The following is a 22,373-nucleotide window of genomic DNA, read 5'->3' as shown; positions in this document are numbered from 1 at the left end:
TATCCACCATGACCTCATCTGCAATCTTCCTCTTGCTCACTTGGCATCAGCCACAGTGGCCACTGGGGTGCTCCCCAGACACACCAGGAAAGCTTTCGCTTCAGAGAGTTTGCCCTGGTCGTTTCTTCTGCCTGGACCATTATTCCCAGAGAAAATGGCCTGCTCACTCCTTCACCTCCTTCATGTCTCTCTCTAATGCCACCTTCTCAATAAGGCCTGCATGGACCACTCCATTTAAAGTTGCAACCCTGTCCACACTCCCCTTCAGTACTCCCAACTCTCTTCCCCTGTTCAAATTTTCTTTTTCCTGTATCATGAAACACCTTCTAACTTAACACTGTAATTAGTTAATTTATTATTATGCTTATTGTTTATTTTCTGACTTTCCCTTCTAAAATGTTAGCACTACAATGGTACGGACATTTGTGTGTTCGTTGACATATTCACAAGCACTTATAACAGTACCTGGGCCTGGCATGGTGGCCCATGCCTATAATCCCAGCACTTTGGGAGGCTGAGGTGGGAGGATTGCTTGAGCCCATGAGTTCGAGACCAGTCTGAGCAACATGGCGAAACCCCATCTCTACAAAAACTACAAAAATTAGCCAGGTGTGGTAACACAGGCCTGCGGTCCCAGCTACTCAGGAGGCTGAGGTGGGAGGATCCCCTGAGCCAGAGAGTCGAGGCTGCAGTGAAATGTGATTGCACCACTGTACTTCAGATTGGGTGACACGGTGAGACCCTATCTCAAAAACCAACTAACAACAACAAAAAAACAGTACTTGGCACACACAAGGTGCTTAATACGTATTGTTAAATAAATGGTTACCTATAGATACACACATGCATGCTTATGCACAGCTATACATAATTTCTGTTTATAGTTACTATGGTTTAATAGGGGCAATTCTTCCAGGTGAGGAAAGCAGACTTTTCCGGTTGCAGTTTCGACATAATGTCCTAGAAAGATTTCATTTAAATAGACTTTTTCAATAACAGAGGCATTGCACAAAGTCCCTTATTGGTGCAGCCTCAACATTTTCTTTGGCGGTTTGGACGCTCTGCCGTCTAGGCTGTGGCCCTGTGCATGTGGTCTTGATGGAATGCCCTGATTAGTTATGAGATGTTCCCGAGCAGCCCGGGGGAATAGCTTGTTAGTTCAAGTCTCACCACGGAAGGTTTCTCATTAGCAGTTCTCTTGAAATTCTTCTTGGGCCGTTTATGTCCTCCGGCGACTCAAAACAGCAAGCTTGCTTATAGTTTCTTTTGTCAATCTGTTTCCTTATCGACTGCTAAAAATAAAGTGGTTGTTTCTTAAATTATGATGACAATGGTCATTTTGACTAAAGGTTTCCATCCTCATTCCAACAATTATGTGGCACATATAATAATTTTTGCCTGACTTCTGTTAAAAATAAACTATGATAGGAGTATGTTAACTGTGTAGAATAAGTTACAAGGCAGTAGATTTGGGCTCATTCTAAGAAGTTTTAATAAGAAGCTGAGAAGAATATAGAATGAGCTGACTCTTAATATATAGAATTTCCTATTCATTGGAGAGGATTTATATGAAAAGCCCAGAAAAGGCAAATCTGTCGAGGTACAAAGAAGATGAGTGGTTGCCTGGAGCTGAAAGTGGGAGTAGGGAGTGACTGCAAATGGCAAAAAGGCTTCTTTAGAGGAGACAAAAATACTCTAAAATCAGATCGTGGTAGTGGCTGCACAACTCTGCAATTTTACTAAAAACCATTGAATTATATGCTAACATGGCTGAATTTTATGGTTTGTGTGTTAGTTTGCTAGGGCTGCCATAATATAGTTTCACAGACTGGGTGGCTTAAACGGGAGAAATTTTCTTACAGTTCTGGAGGCTGAAAGGTGATATATATATATATATATATATATATTTTTTTTTTTTTTTTTTTTTTAGACAGAGTCTCACTCTGTTGCCCAGGCTGGAGTTCAGTGGTACAATCTCGGCTCACTGCAACCTCCGCCTCCCGAGTTCAAGTGATTCTCCTGCTTCAGCCTCCTGAGTAGCTGGGACTACAGGTGAGCACCACTGCGGCTGGCTAATTTTTGTATTTTTGGTAGACGCAGGGTTTCATCACCTTGGCCAGGCTGGTCTCTAACTCCTAGCCTCAAGTGATCCGCCCACCTCAGCCTCCCAAAGTACTGGGATTATAGGTGTAAGCCACCATACCTGGCCAAAAATAACTTATATTAATTGAGCATTAACTAGGTTCTAAGTCCTAGGCTAAATACTTTACAAACATCTCTCAGTTGATCTTCCGAATAACACCATGATGCAAGTATGATTATGACCACTTTAAACACGAGGAAAGTAAGGCACAGAGAGGTTAAATAACTTGCCTGTGATCACAAAGCCAGTGTGCAACAAAGCCAGGATTCAAACCAAGTAACTTGACTCCAAAGCCCACACTCTTAATCCCTATTAAGAGTGAACAATAAGTATACACTGAAGTCGAGGCTGCAGTGAGCTGTGATCACACCACTGCACTCCAGCCTGGGTGACAGAGCAAGACCCGGTCTCAAAAACTACAGTGTCCAGATAGGCCAGGCACTGTAAGTCAGTCGTCTGAGATACATATTATAATCTCAATTGTAAACAAGAGAAAACCGAGCCTCAGAGAAATCCAGTAACCTACTCAAGTTCACACAATCTGGAATTGGGGTTCTCTAAGCCCTAAGTAGTTTCTAAATATTATGACATTTCTAATGATATGCAACTGTGGGTCTTGCTATTTTTGATGGGCAAGCTCTAAGACAGGAAAAGGCCCCCTGACACACAATAGATGCTCCAAAAACAGCTGTGAGAGGAATGAGAACATATTGAAAGGCCTAGTCTGGGTGACAGAGCAAGAGCCGGTCTCAAAAAAAGAAAGAAAAGAAAAAAGAAGAAGCTGAGATCCGGCCACTGCACTCCAGCCTGGGCGACAGAGCGAGACTCCGTCTCAAAAAAAAAAAGAAAAAAAAAAAAAGAAAAGAAAAGAAAAGAAAAAAGAAAAATTGGAAACAATCTAAATGTCTAATAATAAAAGAATCATTATGGTATAATCACAGAATGGAATAATATGCAGTTCTTGTTGATCATGTTTTTAATTATTCTAGATAAAGTTCACAACATATAATATTAAGTGAAAAAAAGCAAAAAATAAAACCAGTTACATGGCCGTTCACAGAAAAAGAAATGTAGATGAACAATAAGTATATGCAAAAATACTCACTCTTACTCAGAATTTTTAAAAATGCAAAGTAAAACAATAAAATGCCGAGCCTGGGCAACATGGTGAAACCTTATCATAGTGGCACACACCTGTGGTTCCAGCTACTCAGGAGGCTGACGTAGGAGAATCACTTGAACCAAGGGGGTGGAGGCTGCACTGAAACACTTTCCTGCCACTGCACTCCAGCCTGAGCCACATAGTGAGACCTTGTTTCAAAACAAACAAAATACTCAAATAAACAAAATTGACGTAATACTTTCATCAATGAGATTCACATTGAGTTGCGCAGGGTGTGGAGAAGCAGGTACTCTAACACACAGTTGTTGAAAGTATTATTTGGTACAAACTTTTGAGAGAAATTTGACAATATTATTAAAAATTTAAGGCCAGGTGTAGTGGCTCACGCCTGTAATCCCAGCACTTTGTGAGGCCGAGGCAGGTGGATCACCAGGTCAGGAGATCAAGACTATCCTGGCTAACATGGTGAAACCCTGTCTCTACTAAAAATACAAAAAATTAGCCAGGCGTGGTGGTGGGCACCTGTAGTCCCAGCTACTAGGGAGGCTGAGGCAGGAGAATGGTGTGAACCCGGGAGGCGGAGCTTGCAGTGAGCGGAGGTTGCGCCACTGCACTCCAGCCTGGGCGACAGAGTGAGACTCCATCTCAAAAAAAAAAAAAAAAGTAAGATGTATACTCTTCTTGACCTAGCAATTTTACTTCTAGAAATTTGTCCTATAGAAATACACAAATATGCAAAGATGGTCATTATACCACTGATTGTAGTAGCAAAATAATTGGAAACAAATGTTTATCAATAGCCAAATGATGAAATAAATTGTAGAACATTCATATAGTAGAACATGGGCAGGTCTTAAATGATGCAGAGTTGTTGTATGTGCTTATTTGCAAAGTTAGCTACATCAGTCAAGATCCAGCCAGGAACACAAAACTCATGTCAGATAATTCAGTAGATGGAATTTAATATGGTGGTCCTCCCGTATTCACAGTTTTGCTTTCCATTTCAGTTTTAGTTACCTGTGGTCAACTGCAGTCCAAAAATATTCCATGGAAAATTCCAGAAAGTTTCATAAAGTTTCAAATTGCACACTGTTCTGAGTAGCAGGATGGAATCTCTTGCAGTTCCACTCCATCCTGCCCAGGGCATGAATCATCCCTGTGTCCAGCAGATCCACGCTGTCTGCATTACCCGCCTGTTAGTCACCTAGTAGTCAGCCCGTTATCAAATTCGCTGTCGTAGTATCCCAGTGCTTGTGTTCAAAGTAAGCCTTATTTTACTTAATAATGGTCCCAAAGTGCAAGAGTAGTGATGCTGGCAATTTGGATATGCCAAAGACAAGCCATAAGTGCTTCTTTTAAATGAAAAGGTGAAAGTTTTTGACTTAATAAGGAAAGAAAAAAAATTGTATGCTGAGGTTGCTAAAGGTCTTCTTTAGTAAGAATGAATCATCTATCCATGAAATTGTGAGCAGTATATTGTAATAATTGTTCTATTTTATTATTAGTTATTGTTAATCTCTTACTGTGCCTAATTTATAAATTAAACTTTATCATAGACATGCATGCATAGGAAAAAAATAGTGCTTATAGAGTTTAGTTCTATCTGAAGTTTCAGGCATCCACTGGGTGTCTAGGAATGTATCCCTCACAGATAAGGGTGGGAACTACTGCATAGGAATCAATTACAAAGGTTTAGAGGCAAAACTATTTGTATCCAGAAAGTGGTAATCTGGGTACATGGGCTGCCCTGCAGGCTTTGACACAGGCAGGTGGTGAGTGAGAAGAGCAGGGCCAAGATTACTCTGTCCAAGGCCATATCTTCCTATCTCTCTCTGCTTCTTTCTGTGTATCAACTTCAATCTCTCTCTGTATACCAGCTTTCTGCTCTTCTCCATGCACATAGCTGTACCAGCTCTAGTTCAAGAATTAGCGATAGCTGAAGATAATCCCAGGAGACAGTCTGATTAATCCAGATTGGGTTAAGCACCCACCCAAGTCCAATCAAAGTAGGGGGAAGGTTCACATAATATAAACATGGCCACAGAACCCACCTTTGTGAGTGGAGGGTTGCAGTTCTCACCAGAGGAACCTAGAACGGAGAGATCCTATCTACTGTTGACAATATGGGTGTCTTAGTTCATTTTCAACTGCCAAACAGACTGGGTAATTTACAAAGAATAACAGACTGGGTAATTTACAAAGAAAAGGCATAGATTTCGCTCATGGTTCTGGAGGCTGGGAAGTCCCAGGGTATGGCACTGGCAGCTGCTTGGCCATCTGGTCAGAGTCTTCCTGTTCTATCATCCCCTCGATGAAAGCAGAAAGGCAAGTGAGTGCAAGAGCCAGAGAGAAAATGAGGGCCAAACTCATCTTTCATCAGGAGTCCACTCCCACAATAACTAACCCACTCCCAAAATAACTAACCCACTCCTGAGATAACAGCTTTAATCCATTCAATGAGGGCTCTGCTCCCAAAGGTCTCACCCAACACTATCATAGTGGCAACCAAATTTTAACACAAGTTTTGGAGGGGACATTTAAACCATAGCAATGAGCAACTGCGTTGGTACTAATGCCATCTAACAGAGCAGGAAATTCACGATGGGGAGAAGTTTGAAATAGGAGATGATAACTTAAGCTTGGAACATGCTCAATTGAGGTGCCTGCAGAACATCCAAATATATAATTTAGGAGGTAACAGAACAGAGAGTCTAGAGCTCAGCATGGGAATTTGTGCTGGAAATCTAGACTTGTGACAATTAGCGTAAAATTGTGTTTGAAACCAAGGGTAAGTAAGGGGAAAAGAAGATGGTTCAGAATAGAACCTTAGGGAATAAGACACATTTACAGAATGAACAGAGGAAGAGGAAATGCTGAAAGAGACTGAGAAGAATTGGGCAAAAGGACTGGAGGAAAAAAAAGAAACAAACAAACAAAAAATCATGGTGAAAGAGACAGAAGAAAGAGAAAGGAAGTTTCAGGTAAAAGAAAGTGGTCAATTTTGTCAAATGCTTCTGAGAGGTCATATAAAATAAGCCCTGAAAACTGCTTGTTTGGATGTGGTCCCAAGAAGATATCTGATAATTTGGGTATCAAGGTGAAGGAAGAAGCCAAATTGCAATGCACTTAGGAGGTTAGGAAATGAATTCCTCATGATATAATTCCCTTGCCACATTCATGAACAGGTAGGTGACAAGCTTTGCATAACATTAAATAGAAGAAATAAACCATTGTGCTTGTATGTCACGGTTCTTCTGCAAATTCCGCCCCCCGTTTTCTTCTTTTTGAGACAGTCTTGCTCTGTTGCCTAGGTTGGAGTGCAGTGGCACGATTTTGGCTCACTGCAACCTCTGCCTCCCACGTTCAAAGGATTCTGCTGCCTTGGCCTCCCAAGTAGCTGGGATTATAGGCGTGCGCTACCACGCCTGGCTAATTTGGGTATTTTTAGTAGGGACGGGGTTTTGCCATGTTGGCCAGGCTGGTCTTAAACTCCTGACCTCAGGTGATCTGCCTGCTTCAGCCTCCCAAAGTGCTGGGATTACAGGTGTGAGCAACCACACCTGGATGCAAATCCCTTTTAACAGGGTAACTTGGACTAATCTCGTCAGTTCAGAACATTTACAAAGGCCAAATCTCAGGTTTTTACTTTGAATTCACAGAGCAAATCACAAAGGTCCCCTTGGGATTGGTGATTCTTATATACTCCCAGTCTAGAGAAACATCAGAACAGGGGCCAGGCAGCTACAGTCCTTGCGCTGCATCTGGCTTGCTGCAAGGTTTTGTATGGTTTGCTTATAAAGAATATTTTTTTACATTTTTTCAATGTTTGACAAAATATCAAATCATATAATGTCGTGTATCACAAAATTTCAGTGTCTATAAATAAATTTTATTGGAACTCAGCACTCATCTATGTCTGACTGCTTTTGTGCTACAATAGCAGAGTTCAATACCTATGACAGAGACCATAAAATGCTTACTATCTGGCCCTTTTCAGAAAAAGTCTGTGGATCCCAACTCTAGACAATTAGACAGGGCAGTCCTGGAACTTTAGGTTGCTCTTTGGAGATGTAAAAATAGCTTAGTTATTGTCACCAAACCTCAACAAAAAGCATACTATATATTTGTTTAATTTCCTAAAATTTTAGGTATAGGAACAACCCTAGCAGAATTAGGCCCACACGAATGGCCCCATTTTAGGCCAAATCTCGGGGTTTTCACTTTTGACATGTAGTGAGCTATGTACTCATTTGTGGTGTCTTGGAACACAACTGGACAAGACTCTGTGCCTGGCATTGGGACAGGCTAGAATAGAGAGAGGAAAAGCCAAGATCTGTAACTAGACTTAGGCCCTGGTGTGGAATAGTTCCAGGACGGGCCCTGGAAGTTAAGTGGCAGGGAACAATAAAATGCCGTGGAGCACTTCCCAGATGAGAGGCCTACCAAGGGCTTTATACACACTTACCAAGATAAACAAGACCAACGGCCTCCTCTTTCACCAAAAAGCTTACCGTCTGAAGAGTGGGAATACAAATCTAGGGTTAAAATCCTAGGTTCACAGCTGGATCTGGGAGATCACCCATTCCAGTCTTCCCTTTCTGGGTGAGTTGAATACCATGAAACAGAGGCAAGCAAGATGCTAAGGTAGTTTAAAGGAGGGTGAGCTTACTTGCCGGCAGGCAATTTCAGCCTGGAAGGAAGGAAATACTTGAACAAAAGAAAGTGGAGAGTGTGAGAGACAAGAAACCTCAGAGTACGTTTAAGGAACAGCATGAAGATCCTACTGGCTGAAATGGAGGGTGTGTATGAACTAATTTTTAACTTACAAATTTACTTTCAATTTCCAGCTGTGCACAACAGGAGGTCTTTTTTAGATTCAACTAAACATGAACTCACAATCTGGACCACACTCAGATACTGCAGCGGATACTCCAAAGGAAGCATAGATTGCCACTGGGCCATGGACATGTCCTCCCAGGACTCCCTGCAGCAGTCCACCCAGCAGCGCTGCTTGGGTTCCCACAGCAAGATCCTTACTGGCCACCAAAGGTTGAGTTCTCGTGCAGAAAGGGAAACAGTTTTGCCAGCCCTTTACCCATGCTCCCCAACACCAGCTCCAGTTTCATTGCTTTCCCCCAAAATAACTCCTGGTAATATTTTTCTGAGAATTTACATGAAATTATGTAGATATAGGTAGACATTTGGTTTATATCTATTTTTTCACTATTAAAACAAGCAACGAACATCCTTATGTACACATGAAAGTATTTCCTATCAGTGAAATTACTTGATCAAATGGTAAATTTTCAATTTTTTTTTAAGAGACAAGGACTCACTATGTTGCCCAGGCTGGAGTACAGTGTCTATCCACAGGTATGATCCCACTACTCATCAGCATGGGAACTCTGACCTGCTTCATTTCTGACCCGGGCTGGCTCACCCCTCCTTAGGTAACCTGGTAGTACCCTGCTCCCAGAGGTCACCATATTAATGCCAAACTTAGTATGGACACCAGATCAGCATAGTGCACTACAGCTTAGAATTCCTAGACTTGAGCGATCCTGCCGCCTCAGCCTCCTGAATAGCGGGGACTACAGGCACGCACCACTGCACTCAGTAACTTTTAAATTTTGATAGGTAATATTAAGTGGCTATTAATCTTAATGCACACCAACAATGTATGAGTACCAATTTCCTTTCACTCTCTGTGACTGAATATTAGACATCTTTAAATTTTGTCTTTACAATGAACCAACAATTGTCTTTTGTTAATTTGCATTTCTCTGATTACTAGTGAGTTCATACACCCTTTTTTTTTTTTTTTTAACTTTTTAAATTAGAGAGGGGGGTCTTGCTATGTTGCCTAGGCTTTTCTCAAACTCCTGGGCTCATGTGATCCTCATGCCTCGGCCTCCCAAAGTGCTGGGATTACAGGCATGAGCTACCATGCCTGGCCATATGCCTTTTCAAATGTTTATTAATCACCATTTATATTTTTTGTATGTGATCATATTCTTTGCCCATTTTTCTATTGAATTGACTTTTTTCATTGATTTGCAGGGGATATATATATATGGCATATATATTAATGTATTGTTTATATACACACGATATTTCTATTTTATTGAGTATTATTAGATATGTAATGGAAACTATTAAAAACTTTTGATCAGTACAGCTTGGTGGCTAAGTGAATGTCAGGGCTTTGGAGTTAGACTTGTGTCTCAGCTCTATGACTTCCTAGTATGTGACCTTGCGCAAAGCACTTAATCTCCCTGAACCTGTTTTGCTAAGTGGGGATGATAGATGTACTCACTGGCTTGTCTTGAGTATGGGACACATAAAGTATTCAGTAAATGGTAACACTTAGCTTTCTTTTTTTAAATTGAGATATAATTCACATACCATAAAGTGTAGAAGTCAGTCATTTTTAGTATATTCACAAGGTTGTGCAAGGATCACCATTATCTAATTCAAGAACTTTTCCATCACCCCTACCTAAAAAAATTCTGTACCCAGTCACTCCCCATCCTCCCTTCCCCACCCATCTCCTGGCAACCACTAATCACTTTCTGTCTCTATGGATTTACCTATTCTGGATGTTTCATATAAGTGGAGTCATACAGTAGGTAGCCTTTGTGTCTGGCATCTTTCATTTGGCATGTTTATAAGGTTCATTCTGCATGTTTAGCACATCATTCATTTTTACTGCTGAGTAATAATCCATTGTACTGATACACCACATTCGATTTATTCATTCATCAGTTGATGGACATTGGGATTGTTTCCAATTTTGGCTATTCTGAATTATGCTGCTATAAATATTCATGCACAAGTTTTTGTGTGGACATGTTTTCAATTCTCCTGGGTATATATCTAGAAGAATTTTGAGGTCATATGGTAACTCTATTTTTTTTTTTTTTTTTTTTTTTTGAGATGGAGTTTCGCTCTGTTGCCCAGGCTGGAGTGCAGTGGCCGGATCTCAGCTCACTGCAAGCTCCGCCTCCTGGGTTTACGCCATTCTCCTGCCTCAGCCTCCTGAGTAGCTGGGACTATAGGCGCCCGCCACCTCGCCCGGCTAGTTTTTTATATTTTTTAGTAGAGACGGGGTTTCACCATGTTAGCCAGGATGGTCTCGATCTCCTGACCTCGTGATCTGCCCTTCTCGGCCTCCCAAAGTGCTGGGATTACAGGCTTGAGCCACCGCGCCTGGCCTATGTTTAACATTTTAAGGAACTCTGAAACTTTTTCTACATCAGCTGCGTCTTTTTACATTTTTACCAAAAATATATGAGAGTTTCAATTTCTCCACATCCTAATCAGCACTTATTATTGTCTGTCTGTTTTATTGCAGCCATTCTAGTGGATGTAAAGTGTTATCATCATTTTGATTTGTATTTCCAAATGATATTAAGCATCTTTTTATATTTTTATTGGCCATTTGAATATCTTGTTTGGAGAAATGTATATTCAAATTTTTTGTCAATTTTTTTTTTTTTTTTTTGAGACAGAGTCTCGCTCTGTTGCCCAGGCTGGAGTGCAGTGGTGCGATCTTGGCTCGTTGCAACCTGCGCCTACCGGGTTTAAACAATTCTCCTGCCTCAGCCTCATGAGTAGCTGTGACCATAGGCGCACACCGCCACTCTCGGCTAATTTTTTTTGTATTTTTAGTAGAGACAGGGTTTCACCGTGTTAGCCAGGATGCTCTCCATCTCCTGACCTCATGATCCACCCACCTCGGCCTCTCAAAGTGCTGGGATTACAGGCGTGAGCCACCGCATCTGGCCAAAGCACAAAAGTTTTTAATGATGAAGATCAATTTGTCTTTTTTTTTTTGAGACAGGGTCTTGTTCTGTTGCCCAGGTTGGAGTGCAGTGGCATGATCCTGACTTGCTGCAACCTCCATCTACTGGGCTCAAGTGATCCTCCCAACTCAGCCTCCCAAGTAGCTGGGACTACAGGTGCACACCACCATGCCCAGTTAATTTTTGTATTGTTTTAGTAGAGACAGGATTTTGCCATGTTGCCCAGGCTGGTCTCGAACTCCTGGGCTCAAACAATACACCCACCCTGTCTCCCAAAGTGCTGGGATTACAGGTTTGAGCCACTGTGTCCGGTCAATTTGTCTATTTTTTTATTTGGTTGAGTGTACTTTAGGTGTTATATTCCTAAGTATTTTATTGTTTTAGATGTTATTATAAATGAAATTGTTTTTTTAATTTTTATTTTCAGATTGTTCATTGCTGGAGTATGGAAATAATTGATTTTTGTATATAATCATTCATCCTGCAACTTTACTGCATCCATTTATTACCTCTATTAGGTTTTTTTTTTTGGTGTGTGTATTCCTTAGGGTTTTCTTTGTACAAGATTATGTCATCTCCAAATAGAGATCACTTTACTTCTTCCTTTCTAATCTGGATGACTTTTATTCCTTTTGCTTGCCAAATTGCTCTGGCTAGAACCTCCCACACAATGTTGAATAGATGTGGAAAGAGTGAACATCCTTATCTTTTTCCTGATCTTATGGGGAAAGAATCCAGTCTTTAACCACTATATATGATGCTTCCCACTGAGGAAGTTCTCTTATATTACTAATTTGTTTAGTGTTTTTTTAATCATAAAGGGGTATTGGATTCTGTCAAATGATTTGTCTGCATTTATTGACATGATCATGTGTATTTTCTGTCCTTTGTTCTATTAATATAGTGTATATGTTAGTTCATTAAGGCTGCCATAACAAACTATCACATATGGGTATTTGGTATTTATTTTCCCACAGTTCTGGAGGTTATAAGTCTGAGATCAAGTTGTGGGCAGGATTAGTTTCCTGAGGCCTCTCTCCTTGGCTTGTAGATGGTTGTCTCCTCCCTGTGTCTTCACATAGTCTTCCTTCCATGAGTGTCTGTGTCTTAGTCTCCTCTTATAAGGACACTAGTCAATTTTCATGCTGCTAATAGAGACATACCAAGATTGGATAATTTATAAAGAAAAAGAGATTTAATGGACTCACAGTTCCACATGGCTGAGGAGGCCTCATGGTGGAAGGTGAAAGATGAGCAAAGGCATGTCTTACATGGTGGCAGGCAAGAGAGCGTGTGCAGGGAAACTACCCTTTATAAAACCATCAGATCTCATGAGACTTATTCACTATCATGAGAACAGCACAGGAGAAACCAGCCCCCATGATTCAGTTACCTCCACTGGGTCACTCTCACAACAAGTGGGAATTATGGGAGCTACAATTCAAAATGAGATTTGGGTGGGGACACAGCCTAACTATATCACCAGTCGTATTGGATTAGGGCCCAACCTAATGATTATAATTACTTCTTTGACACTATCTTCAAAAACAGTCACAGTCTGAGGTACTAGGGGTTAGGGCTCAACATGTGAATTGGAAGAGGGACACAATTCAGCTCATTATAGTATATGTGTACTTATTGATTTGTATATGCCAAACCAACCTTGCATTCCTGAGATAAATCCCACTTGCTAATGGGACTTTTTATCCTTTTTATGTTGCTGGATTTGGTGTGTTAGTATTTCATCAAGGATTTTAGCAGATGGCCAGCATTATTATCCTCTTTATTCTTACCATTCAACATGCTTTTACATGTGCTATGTCATTTACTCTTAAACAGAATTCCGTGAGGTAGGTAGTATGTTTACCACAACAAACTGAGGCTCAGGAAAGTTTATTTTCCCCTAATTATAAACTTGCAGTAGTACATAGTATAAATTGGAATTAAAATTACAGATGGGGAGAACATTTAGGGAGATGAAAGAAAGCAGGATTTGGTGAGAACAAAGAGAAACTTTGTATGGATGGAAGTTTACAGAATCAATTTGAATAGCATCAGTGATCTCAATGATGTAAGAACTGAGATCATCTGCTGATGTGCAGAATAAGAGTAAATAGATTCGTGGTTTCAATTCATGCATGTAATTAAACCAAATAGGAGTGACAATTCTCATTAATTTTGAGAACATGATTTAACCAGATTAACTGGTGGGAGAATGAGCCAAAATTTTAGTAATAGGAATTTGACTACCTCAGTAACAGTAAACCTCAGCTTACAGATTCCTTCTTTCTTGGAAAGTTTGTTTCCCAGTTGATTTCCAGTTTGCACACTCTTCTCTAAGCTTTGGGGGAGCTGTACCATGACTGTTCAGTCAGGAAATGCTGAATTAAAATTGAATCTCTGGTCCCAACAGATTGTGTGACTCTGAAAGTCATTTAATTTCTTCATGACTTTACTCCCTTATCAAATGAGGGAATTAAGTTAGATGATTAGCTCCCAGCTTTATGACTCTATTCATTTAGTGAATAAGCAGACTAGTGATTCAGTAGACTGGAAATTTTCAGACAGCAACAATGAAGAATTTACTAAGGGTAGACTAAGGAATTACTAAAGAGCAATGAAGCCTTGTTGAGAGTAGAGAACAGTTAACTCAGGATAGCCAGTGAAAGTGAGAAAAGTAAACAGCTAGGGTGGAGACTGGGGAAGACTACCTAGAGTTGGGGACTGACATGAGGCACATTACATAAGGCTACTGAAATCTAGGTGGTCAATTGGTTAAAATTTATCTTAAGTAAAAATAACTAAGAATAATTTAAAAGCCAGATCAGAGAGTCCAGACTGGGGCAGGATACAGATGAAACCCATACGTTTAACTGCTTATTTTTACATTAGGATCATAATGTTATTTATCCCAGTTCACTGGACAATGCACTGAAGAGCAAGGACTTTACCCATAAGTCCCTTCAATAAAGTTCCTGAAGGAGTCCTGGCCCTGGTCCCTTACATCATTTACAGGTCATGTTTAATTTCTTTGAACTGTTATATGATACTTCATCATAGGAGGCAATGTTCCGATAATCAAGACATCTGTTTTTCCTTTTCATTTAATTTTTAAACTACTTTTATTCTCTTTCACTCAAAGGAAATGCATTCTTATTTTTTTAAAAGCTAAATATTTAGACACATAATGAAGATAGTTACAGTCCCTATAATTCTTCCTGTTAGGATTGGTGATGATTCATTCCTCCAAGTTACTTTTATTTGCTTACTAACATATTACGTACAAACATTGAATTATAAACACTGTTTTTCAAACTGCCTTCCCTCCCCTACCAACAAAGTGCATTGATCTGCTTTATTCATTTTGACAACCACAGAGGATTCCATTGTATCATGATATATCATAATTTATACAGCTTCTATTGACAGACATTTGCCTTGCTTCCAATTTTTTTCTATTTTTTCATTGTAAATAATGCTGTAGTGAAAATTCTTGTGCATATCTTGCATATTTGGATAAATGTTATAAGTAATACATTCTTTTTTCTTATTTTTTTTCCTTTTCCCTTCTTCCTTCTGTGAAAATAAATAACATATTCCTAAAACTCTACTTGCTTTCAATAAAGAAAAGTAAACAAATGTGAATTTTAAAAGTGAAACTATTGACTCAGAGTCTTTTAGCAGATATTCCTAAATTATCCTCCAAAAACACTGAACTAATTTATAATACCATCATTGTATGAGGGTAGCTGTTTCCTCACTCTCTTGCTATCACTGTCTTTTTTTGTTTTGCTTTGCTTTTTTAAGTCTAGAATTTAAAAAGTAGAGTTAGCAAATAAAAATAGAGTATGTTTAGTTAAATTTGAATTTCAGATAAAAAATGATACTCTATCTCAGGCTAGGCATGGTGGCCCATGCCTGTAATCGCAGCACTTGGGCTGACTGCTTGAGCCCAGGAGTTCAAGACTAGCCTGGGCAATAATATGGTGAAATTCTACAAAATATACAAAAATTAGCTGGGCATGGTGGTGCAGGCCTCTAGTCTGAGGATCACCTGAGCCAGAAAGGTCAAGGCTGCCGTGCTCCAGCTTGGGCAACAGAGTGAGACTCAGACTCAAACAAACAAACAAAAACTATCTCCATCTTCCAGATGGCCTGTTTCTGTTCTCTCTGTTGGTATCATCAGTGGTGTCTTCTCTGTTATTAATTTATCTGCACCATTTATCTCATCCTACATGAATGAGAAATACTTGCTATTTAAATTTGTATATTCTTAAGATTTAGTGAGATGAAGCATAAAATTGGTTATTTTTGTATCCTCTTTAGTGAACTACCTGTTCAAGTCTTTTGCTTTTGCCAGTGGTTCGTTTTCCTTAATGATTTATAATAATTCTTTTAGTCTTAAAGCTTTAGACACATATATGTCCCAGTTTTCCTTTAGGCTATTTTTATTTTTTGTCTCCATCTAGAAGTGTTGCATTTCATGTAATACAACTTGTGCAGTTGTGCCACTATGCCGTTTCTCAAATCACCTGGATGCCTTGTACAAATGCAAATTCCTGAGCTCTGTTCTAGACCTAATCAAATGTCTTTACTATTGTACTCTAAACTATTAAGAAGCTCCCTAAGGGGTTTTCTTTCTCCTTCCCTAACTGCCCCCTTTATTTTTTCCTCTCTCCCATCCATTCTTCCAAACTTCTACTACATTCAATGATCAGCACTGAAGAATTTGCTAGAATTATTAAAATAAAACATACAAGTAAACATGCTAACCATGCAATTGGAAGCTACTGTTATCTTGTGAGACAGTGTGCTGATCCAGTAAGATCAAGATAAGATTGACTTATTCTTCATCAGTTGACTTCAGGGAGAAAACATGGTTTTCTCTGACATTATTTAAAACCCTGTTTATGAAAAATCTCAAGCATACATAAGAGTACAGAAAATAATATAAATTCCCATGTACCTATTATCAAGCTTTAATAATTAGCAACGGTCAATCTTGTTTCATCTGTATTTCCTATTCCCCCTACCATCCCCTTTCCCCAGATTTAGCAACTCTCAGGAGATTCCTAAACTCATTCAAATTTGAGATCCAAAACTTTATGATATCTGGGTTTTGCATTGTACTTTCCAACTCCAATAAAATAATATTTACTTTTTTTTTTTTTTTTCATTTCTTTATCAATTGTTGGCAGGGACTGGGTTGAGGGGAAGCAATTTACTCATTTTTTTTTCCTAGCTGGTACTTGTATGATCTCATTTTCTTTCTTTGTTCTTCTAAGAGACAAGGTCTTGCTCTGTCACCAGGCTGCAATGCAGTGAGTGGCCCACGCATAGCTCACTGCAGTCTCAAAAACTCTTGGGCTCAAGCAATCCTCCTGCCTCAGCCTCCTGAGCAGCTGGGACTACAGGTGGATGCCACCATACCTGGCCAACTTTTCTGTTTTTTTGTGTGTGTGGTTTTTTTTTTTTTTTTTTTTTTTTTGTAGAGACCAGGTCTCACCATGTGACCTAGGCTGGTTTCAAACTCCTGGCCTCAAGAGATCCTTAGCCCCACAAAGTGTTGGGACTACAGGTGTGAGCCACCATGCCCAGTCATTTTCCTTGGTTTCGATCTCAAGAGCTTGAAATCTATTATTATTAAAAAACAAAACAAAACAAAACTGAAGACATTAGTGGTAATGCTAAGGAACAGGTACCTGAAATGTTTTGTAAAGAGATTTCAAATATCTATGCTTTAGCATTCCATCCAATAGAATTAACACTAGAATTTTCTTACATGTTATTAAAGGCTAGCAAGATTTTTATCTGCAGTGTTTTGCATTTATGCTACCTGATGTTCATATTTGATATAGTATTAAGTTACTCCAATTAGTTAAAGGAAGGAGGTTTGAGAAGTATTTAGTCATGAGCAACAGACGATTAAAAATGCTAACACTTTGAACATAAGAATTAAGTATTAATGAGACAGAAAAGCCCATAGCAGATTACTCATCTGAGTCACTGCTGGTTGACTCAACACCAAGCTATAGTTCCTTAATCTCCTATCTGTAAAATATGAATAACAGCACCAACCACCTACATTGGTTAGAAAAAACGAGACTAATACTTTGATCTTCTTTAAAGAAGTGAGCGGCCTAATTAGCTGAGTTTCTTTAATTCTTCTTATTGTCTAGATGAATAAATTATCCCTTGGGAAATAAATATTCTTTCTACTTATAAAAGAATGGGAAAATCTATCATATGGAGATACCACATTTAAAAAATGCATTCATTAGTTGATGGACATTTTGAATTGTCTCCTTTTTGGCAGTCATATATGATGCTATGAACATTGATGTACAAGTTTTTGTGTGAATGTTTTCATTTCTCTTGGGTACATATCCAGGAGTGGAATTGTTGTGTCATTGGATAACTATGCTTAACTTTTTGAAGAACTGCCAAGTTGTTTCCCAAAGTGGCTGAACCATTTTACATTCTCAACAGCAATATATGAGGGTTCCAATTTTTCCATATCCTCACCCAACTTTTTTGGGTATTTTGTTTAAAATTATAGCCACAATGGTGGATGTGAGGTGGTATCTCATTGTGGTTATAAATTCACATTTTCCTAATGATGAATGATGCTGAGCATCTCCTCATATGCTTATTGACCATTTCGATACCTTCCTTCAAGAAATCTGTTCAAATCCTTTGCCCATTAAAAAAATTTTTGTTGAGTTATAGGAGTTCTTTGCAATGTCACAGTGAAATTCCACCAAGATTAAAGCCAACAAAGAAATAAGAGCCAGTAGAGTAAGACTGAGCCATGAGCACATATTTTGAACCCTTGTATGCATATGCATAAAGTCAGACCTACCTACATGGACTTTAGTTTTATGAACCAATACATTCTTGGGGGGCTAACTAGAATAATGATTGCCTGTGCCAACGCCTCAAGTAGAATGGGGCTTTCCCTCATGTCATTTTCCTGATCTATCCCCAGGTCCTATGCTGTAGTGTGGGGAATCTTAGCATGATGAGCCTGGTAGGTAGGCATGGGGATAAAAGGTGCAGAGAAAAATGAATGATGCTTGGCACAATTAAAAGTACCAGTACCAAGCCTCAGAGGGCTCTGGCCGAAATTTCAGACCACAGAGGCCTTTGTACATCCTCCATAATAATTGTAAAAGTCACAACTTTAAAAAATAAAGCCACAAAGTAAAAAGTAACCAATCCATCAGGGCAGACAGATAAGAAAGTATTTTTGTTCCTAGGTTGCCAAGATGGTTCAGCCAACATACCTTTAAAGATTAGGTATTAATGAATGTTAAATTAGATGAGTCCAAAAGTAGAGGACTTGCTGTGTGGATTTGAACAGAAGAGGCTAAAGAGGAGAGGGTGGGAGTAGTGCATGAAGCTAATGCACAGCTGTAGCTGCTTCCCATATGTCTCTATGAAATATTTAACTTTTTTTGTTTGTTTGTTTGAGATGAAGTCTCATTCTGCTACCCAGGCTGGAGTGCAGTGGCGTGATCTCGGCTCATTGCAACCTCTGCCTCCTGAGTTCAAGCAATTCTCCTGCCTCAGCCTCCCAAGTAGTTGGGATTACAGGCATGTACCACCATGCCCGGCTAATTTTTGTATTTTTAGTAGAGATGGGGTTTTACCATGTTGGCCAGGCTGGTCTCGAACTCCTGACCTCAGGTGATCTGCCCACCTTGGATTCCCAAAGTGCTGGTACTACAGGCGTGAGCCACCGTGCCTGGCCCCTAAGAATTAATACATTTGTATGTGAAGAATAATGACACTGTGATAGGCAGAACAAAACTTACGATATAATCTTTACCATCAAAGAGCTTCTATATGCGACAATGAGTGCCAATAAGAGATGTGAGATCACAATACTATAAAGATACTTTAATTGTATTGAGGGTGTTCCAGAAAGTCTTCAAAGAGGAAGAAACAGATCAGGAGGGAGAAATAGGATCAATAAACTACATTTATTGACTACTTACTGGACACATCATATAGAAAAAAGATAGGGTGGGGGCAGGTAAGAACTTGAAGAAATTAAATATATACATTAAGTTTATCACTAATTCTAACTACTAGAGAAGTACAAAATTTGTACAAGTAATACTTTATAATGAAATGCTGATGCCTGTCAAAAGGGTAATAAGCTATACATATACTACAATAAACATTTTTTAAAATTGCGCTTAATATCATAGAATTTCCTTAAAATGGGTTGGTAAAATGGTAAAAATGTATATGCATCCATTCTTACACATGTACTTTCCATTAAAGATTGCTTAAATAGTACAAATTCCTATTGCTGAGAAATTCATGGTCAACAGCTATATATGAAGTTCCTCTAAGAAACGTCATAGCATTTGCAGTAAGTCCATTTCTCCAGTGAAGCCCACCTTATTTTCAGTTTAGCTTACTACCAAGTTCTCATGAGAACTGTTTATATGTCTTTTGCTTGGTCATCTTCTTCAAGTTTTCTGATTTCATTTTTTAAACAATTTATAGTTTCACGACTTGCTTTTAATCTCTCCTTAAGCTCTGCAATCTCAAAGCTTGTTTTTTTCTTAGCAGCTTCTAATTTTTCTCTGGTTTTCACTTCAAGCTCTGCAACTAAAGAAAACAAATATTTTACTAAAGTATTTTTCTCACATGTTTAAGATATATGATAGGGTAATAAATATGGCATTTCCTGGCGACAATGTTTCCATAATGAAATATGGATAACTTAAGAATTACAACATTAAACATGGGTGTAGGTTGGGGTAGGGGAAGAATGTCTGAATTCCCAAGAGAGGATCTAAGATGTTTACTACAACTAAAAATGAAATTCTGATCACCAACTCACAGTTAAAATTTTAAGACATAATGTCCTTTTTTCCATACACATACTAAGATTGAAATAAGGGGGCACACAAACCCAAGATATATCAGCTAATAAGAGGTGACTGGGTGCAGTGGCTTATGCCTGTAATCTTAGTACCTTGGGAGGCTAAGGCAGGTGGATCACTTGAGGCCAGGAGTTCGAAACCAATCTGGCCAACATGGCAAAATCTTGTCTTTACCAAAAATACAAAATTAGCAGGGCGTGGTGGTGCACACCTGTAATCCCAGCTACTCTGGTGGCTGAGGCATGAGAATCACTTGAACTTGGGAGGCAGAGGTTGCAGTGAGCTAAGATGTTGCTAGTGCACTCCAGTCTGGGCGATAGAGTGAGAGTCTGTCTTAAAGGAGGTGGCCGGGGGGGAGGAGAGAAGTGCTAACTACACGTATTCTTAAATTTATATACAGGTGAAACTTTATTTTTATTTTTTTTTTTTTGAGATGGAGTCTCACTCTGTCGCCCAGGCTGGAGTGCAGTGGCACAATCTCGGCTCACTGCAACCTCTGCCTCTAAGGTTCAAGCAATTCTCCTGCCTCAGCCTCCCGAGTAGTTGGGACTACAGGTACATGCTGCCACGCCCGGCTAATTTTTTGTATTTCAGTAGAGAAGGGGTTTTACCATGTTGCCCAGGCTGATTGCGAACTCCTGAGTTCAGGCAATCCACCCTCCTTGGCCTTCCAAAGTGCGGGGTTACAGGCGTGAGCCACTGCACCTGGCCCAGGTGAGACTTTTATAAACAAAATCACACTATCAAAACAAGCAAATACCTTTTTTTTTTCAAAGAGGTAGGAATAACTGCTAAAAGCTGAATCCCAGCTCTGCAACTTACGAGTTGTGACACTGTAAGCTACTTCACCTATGTTCCTCACTTATGAAACAGAAATGATAATGGCAAATACTTCATAATATTATTTGTTGAGAAAATTTTTGAGACAGGATCTTACTCTGTCACCCAGGCTGGAGTGCAGTGGTGTGATCTTGGCTCACTGCAAACTCTGACTCCTGGGTTCAAGTGATCCTCCCACCTCAGCCTCCTAAGCAGCTGGGATTACATGTGTGAGCCACCACACCCAACCTGTTAAGAAGACTTAATGAATTAATTTATGCAAAGTACCCAGAATACTGCCTGGTACAGAAAAAGCCCTATCAACTATTGTTATGAGAACAGAGAAACATTAAATGATATTTGAAACTATCCAGGACAAAGTACTAAAGAAACATTACTGCAAAACAGGACACATCTATTTAAATATGCCACTTGGATATGTAGCATGATGTTTTACAAAGAAAAATATCTTCTTGTGTCTAACATTTCCATCTTGTGGACATTTTTGGTAACTGCTGCTGCTCGCTATTAAAGTATACTTATATTTTGGTGGGAAAAAACCCAACTATGGAATCAGAAAAGACCTGAGTTCAAATAAACCCTTGCTCCCTTATTAGCTGAATACTGACATTTCTAAGGCTCCATCAATCTCTTTGTCTATATGATACAGTTAAAACTAGGTATTTCTCAGAGGATTTACAAGGATTACATTACGAAGTAATTATATGTAAAGCATCTAACACATAAAAAACATGCAATAAATATTAATGAGTTCTCTCCTTATTTTGCTCATTGCTAGCGACTTGCTTTTAGTGACTGCCAAAACAATTCATATTTTACTTCGTAATTCTTTTCATTCTTTTAAAGATTGTATTTATACATAGGTAGTACATACAAAATTACAAATTAAAAGGTTAAAAACAGTAGATAGTGAAAAAATATGCCCTTCTACTACACTTGTTCCCCAGCCTGCCACGATCAATCAGTGCTTCTTCCCAGAGATGATCACTGTTGGGTTCTCTGATATCTTCCCAGAAATAATCACTGTTGGGTTCTCTGATATCTTCCCAGAAATAGTCTGCTGATATACAAAGCATATACCCAAGTGCAGTTTCTTCTTCTTCCCAACACAAGTGGTATCATTCTATACACACTGTTTTGCACCTTGCTGTTTCACTTAACATTATATGTGGAAGCTCATCCTATAACACAGAGCTGTCTTATTCTTTTTAATGACTACAGAGGACCTAATTGAATGGATATACACAATTCATTTAGTCTGCCCCCTATTGATGTACATTCAGAGTATCTCCATTTTTTCTTTTACAAAAAATGCAATAATGTGTATGCTGTGAATAATCATTTTAGTATATTTGTAGGATAAATTCCTAGAAAAGAATATATATGTACTTGTAATTCTGGAATAATGTTAAGCAACTCAAAAGGATCTACCAATTTATAATCCCATCAGCATTGTGTCTGTTTCCCTACTGCATCAACTTTTTGGTCTTACCTAACCTGAAAGGTTAAAAACAGTATTTCAGTGTAGTCTTAATTTGCATTCATCTTATTACTACTGG

General features: G+C 39.1%; 1 protein-coding gene across 6 annotated transcripts in view; it reads right to left on the bottom strand.

Annotated features, from left to right (window-relative positions):
- The window catches only part of YEATS4 (YEATS domain containing 4), a 55,613-nt gene that overhangs the window by 13,011 nt on the left and 20,229 nt on the right, over positions 1-22,373 (bottom strand). For 4 of the 6 annotated variants that reach the window (XR_012420447.1, XM_005571509.5, XM_074007389.1 and 1 more), the window contains one exon: positions 19,038-19,696. The exons of 1 other annotated variant lie outside the window; for it this stretch is intronic. Coding sequence is in view for 4 of the 5 variants with exons in the window: in XM_005571509.5 (XP_005571566.1) it covers positions 19,527-19,696 (170 nt within the window). In the remaining variant the exon portion in view is untranslated. Of the gene's footprint in view, positions 1-19,037; positions 19,697-20,750; positions 20,792-22,373 lie in introns of those variants that run through there. One more of the 6 variants, XM_074007386.1, reaches the window with a different exon arrangement.

This window comes from Macaca fascicularis, chromosome 11 (genome assembly GCF_037993035.2).
Source record: "Macaca fascicularis isolate 582-1 chromosome 11, T2T-MFA8v1.1".
NCBI lineage: Eukaryota > Metazoa > Chordata > Mammalia > Primates > Cercopithecidae > Macaca > Macaca fascicularis.
The sequence above is the reverse complement of the archived record's forward strand: the minus strand, read 5'-3'. Positions and strand labels throughout refer to the sequence as shown.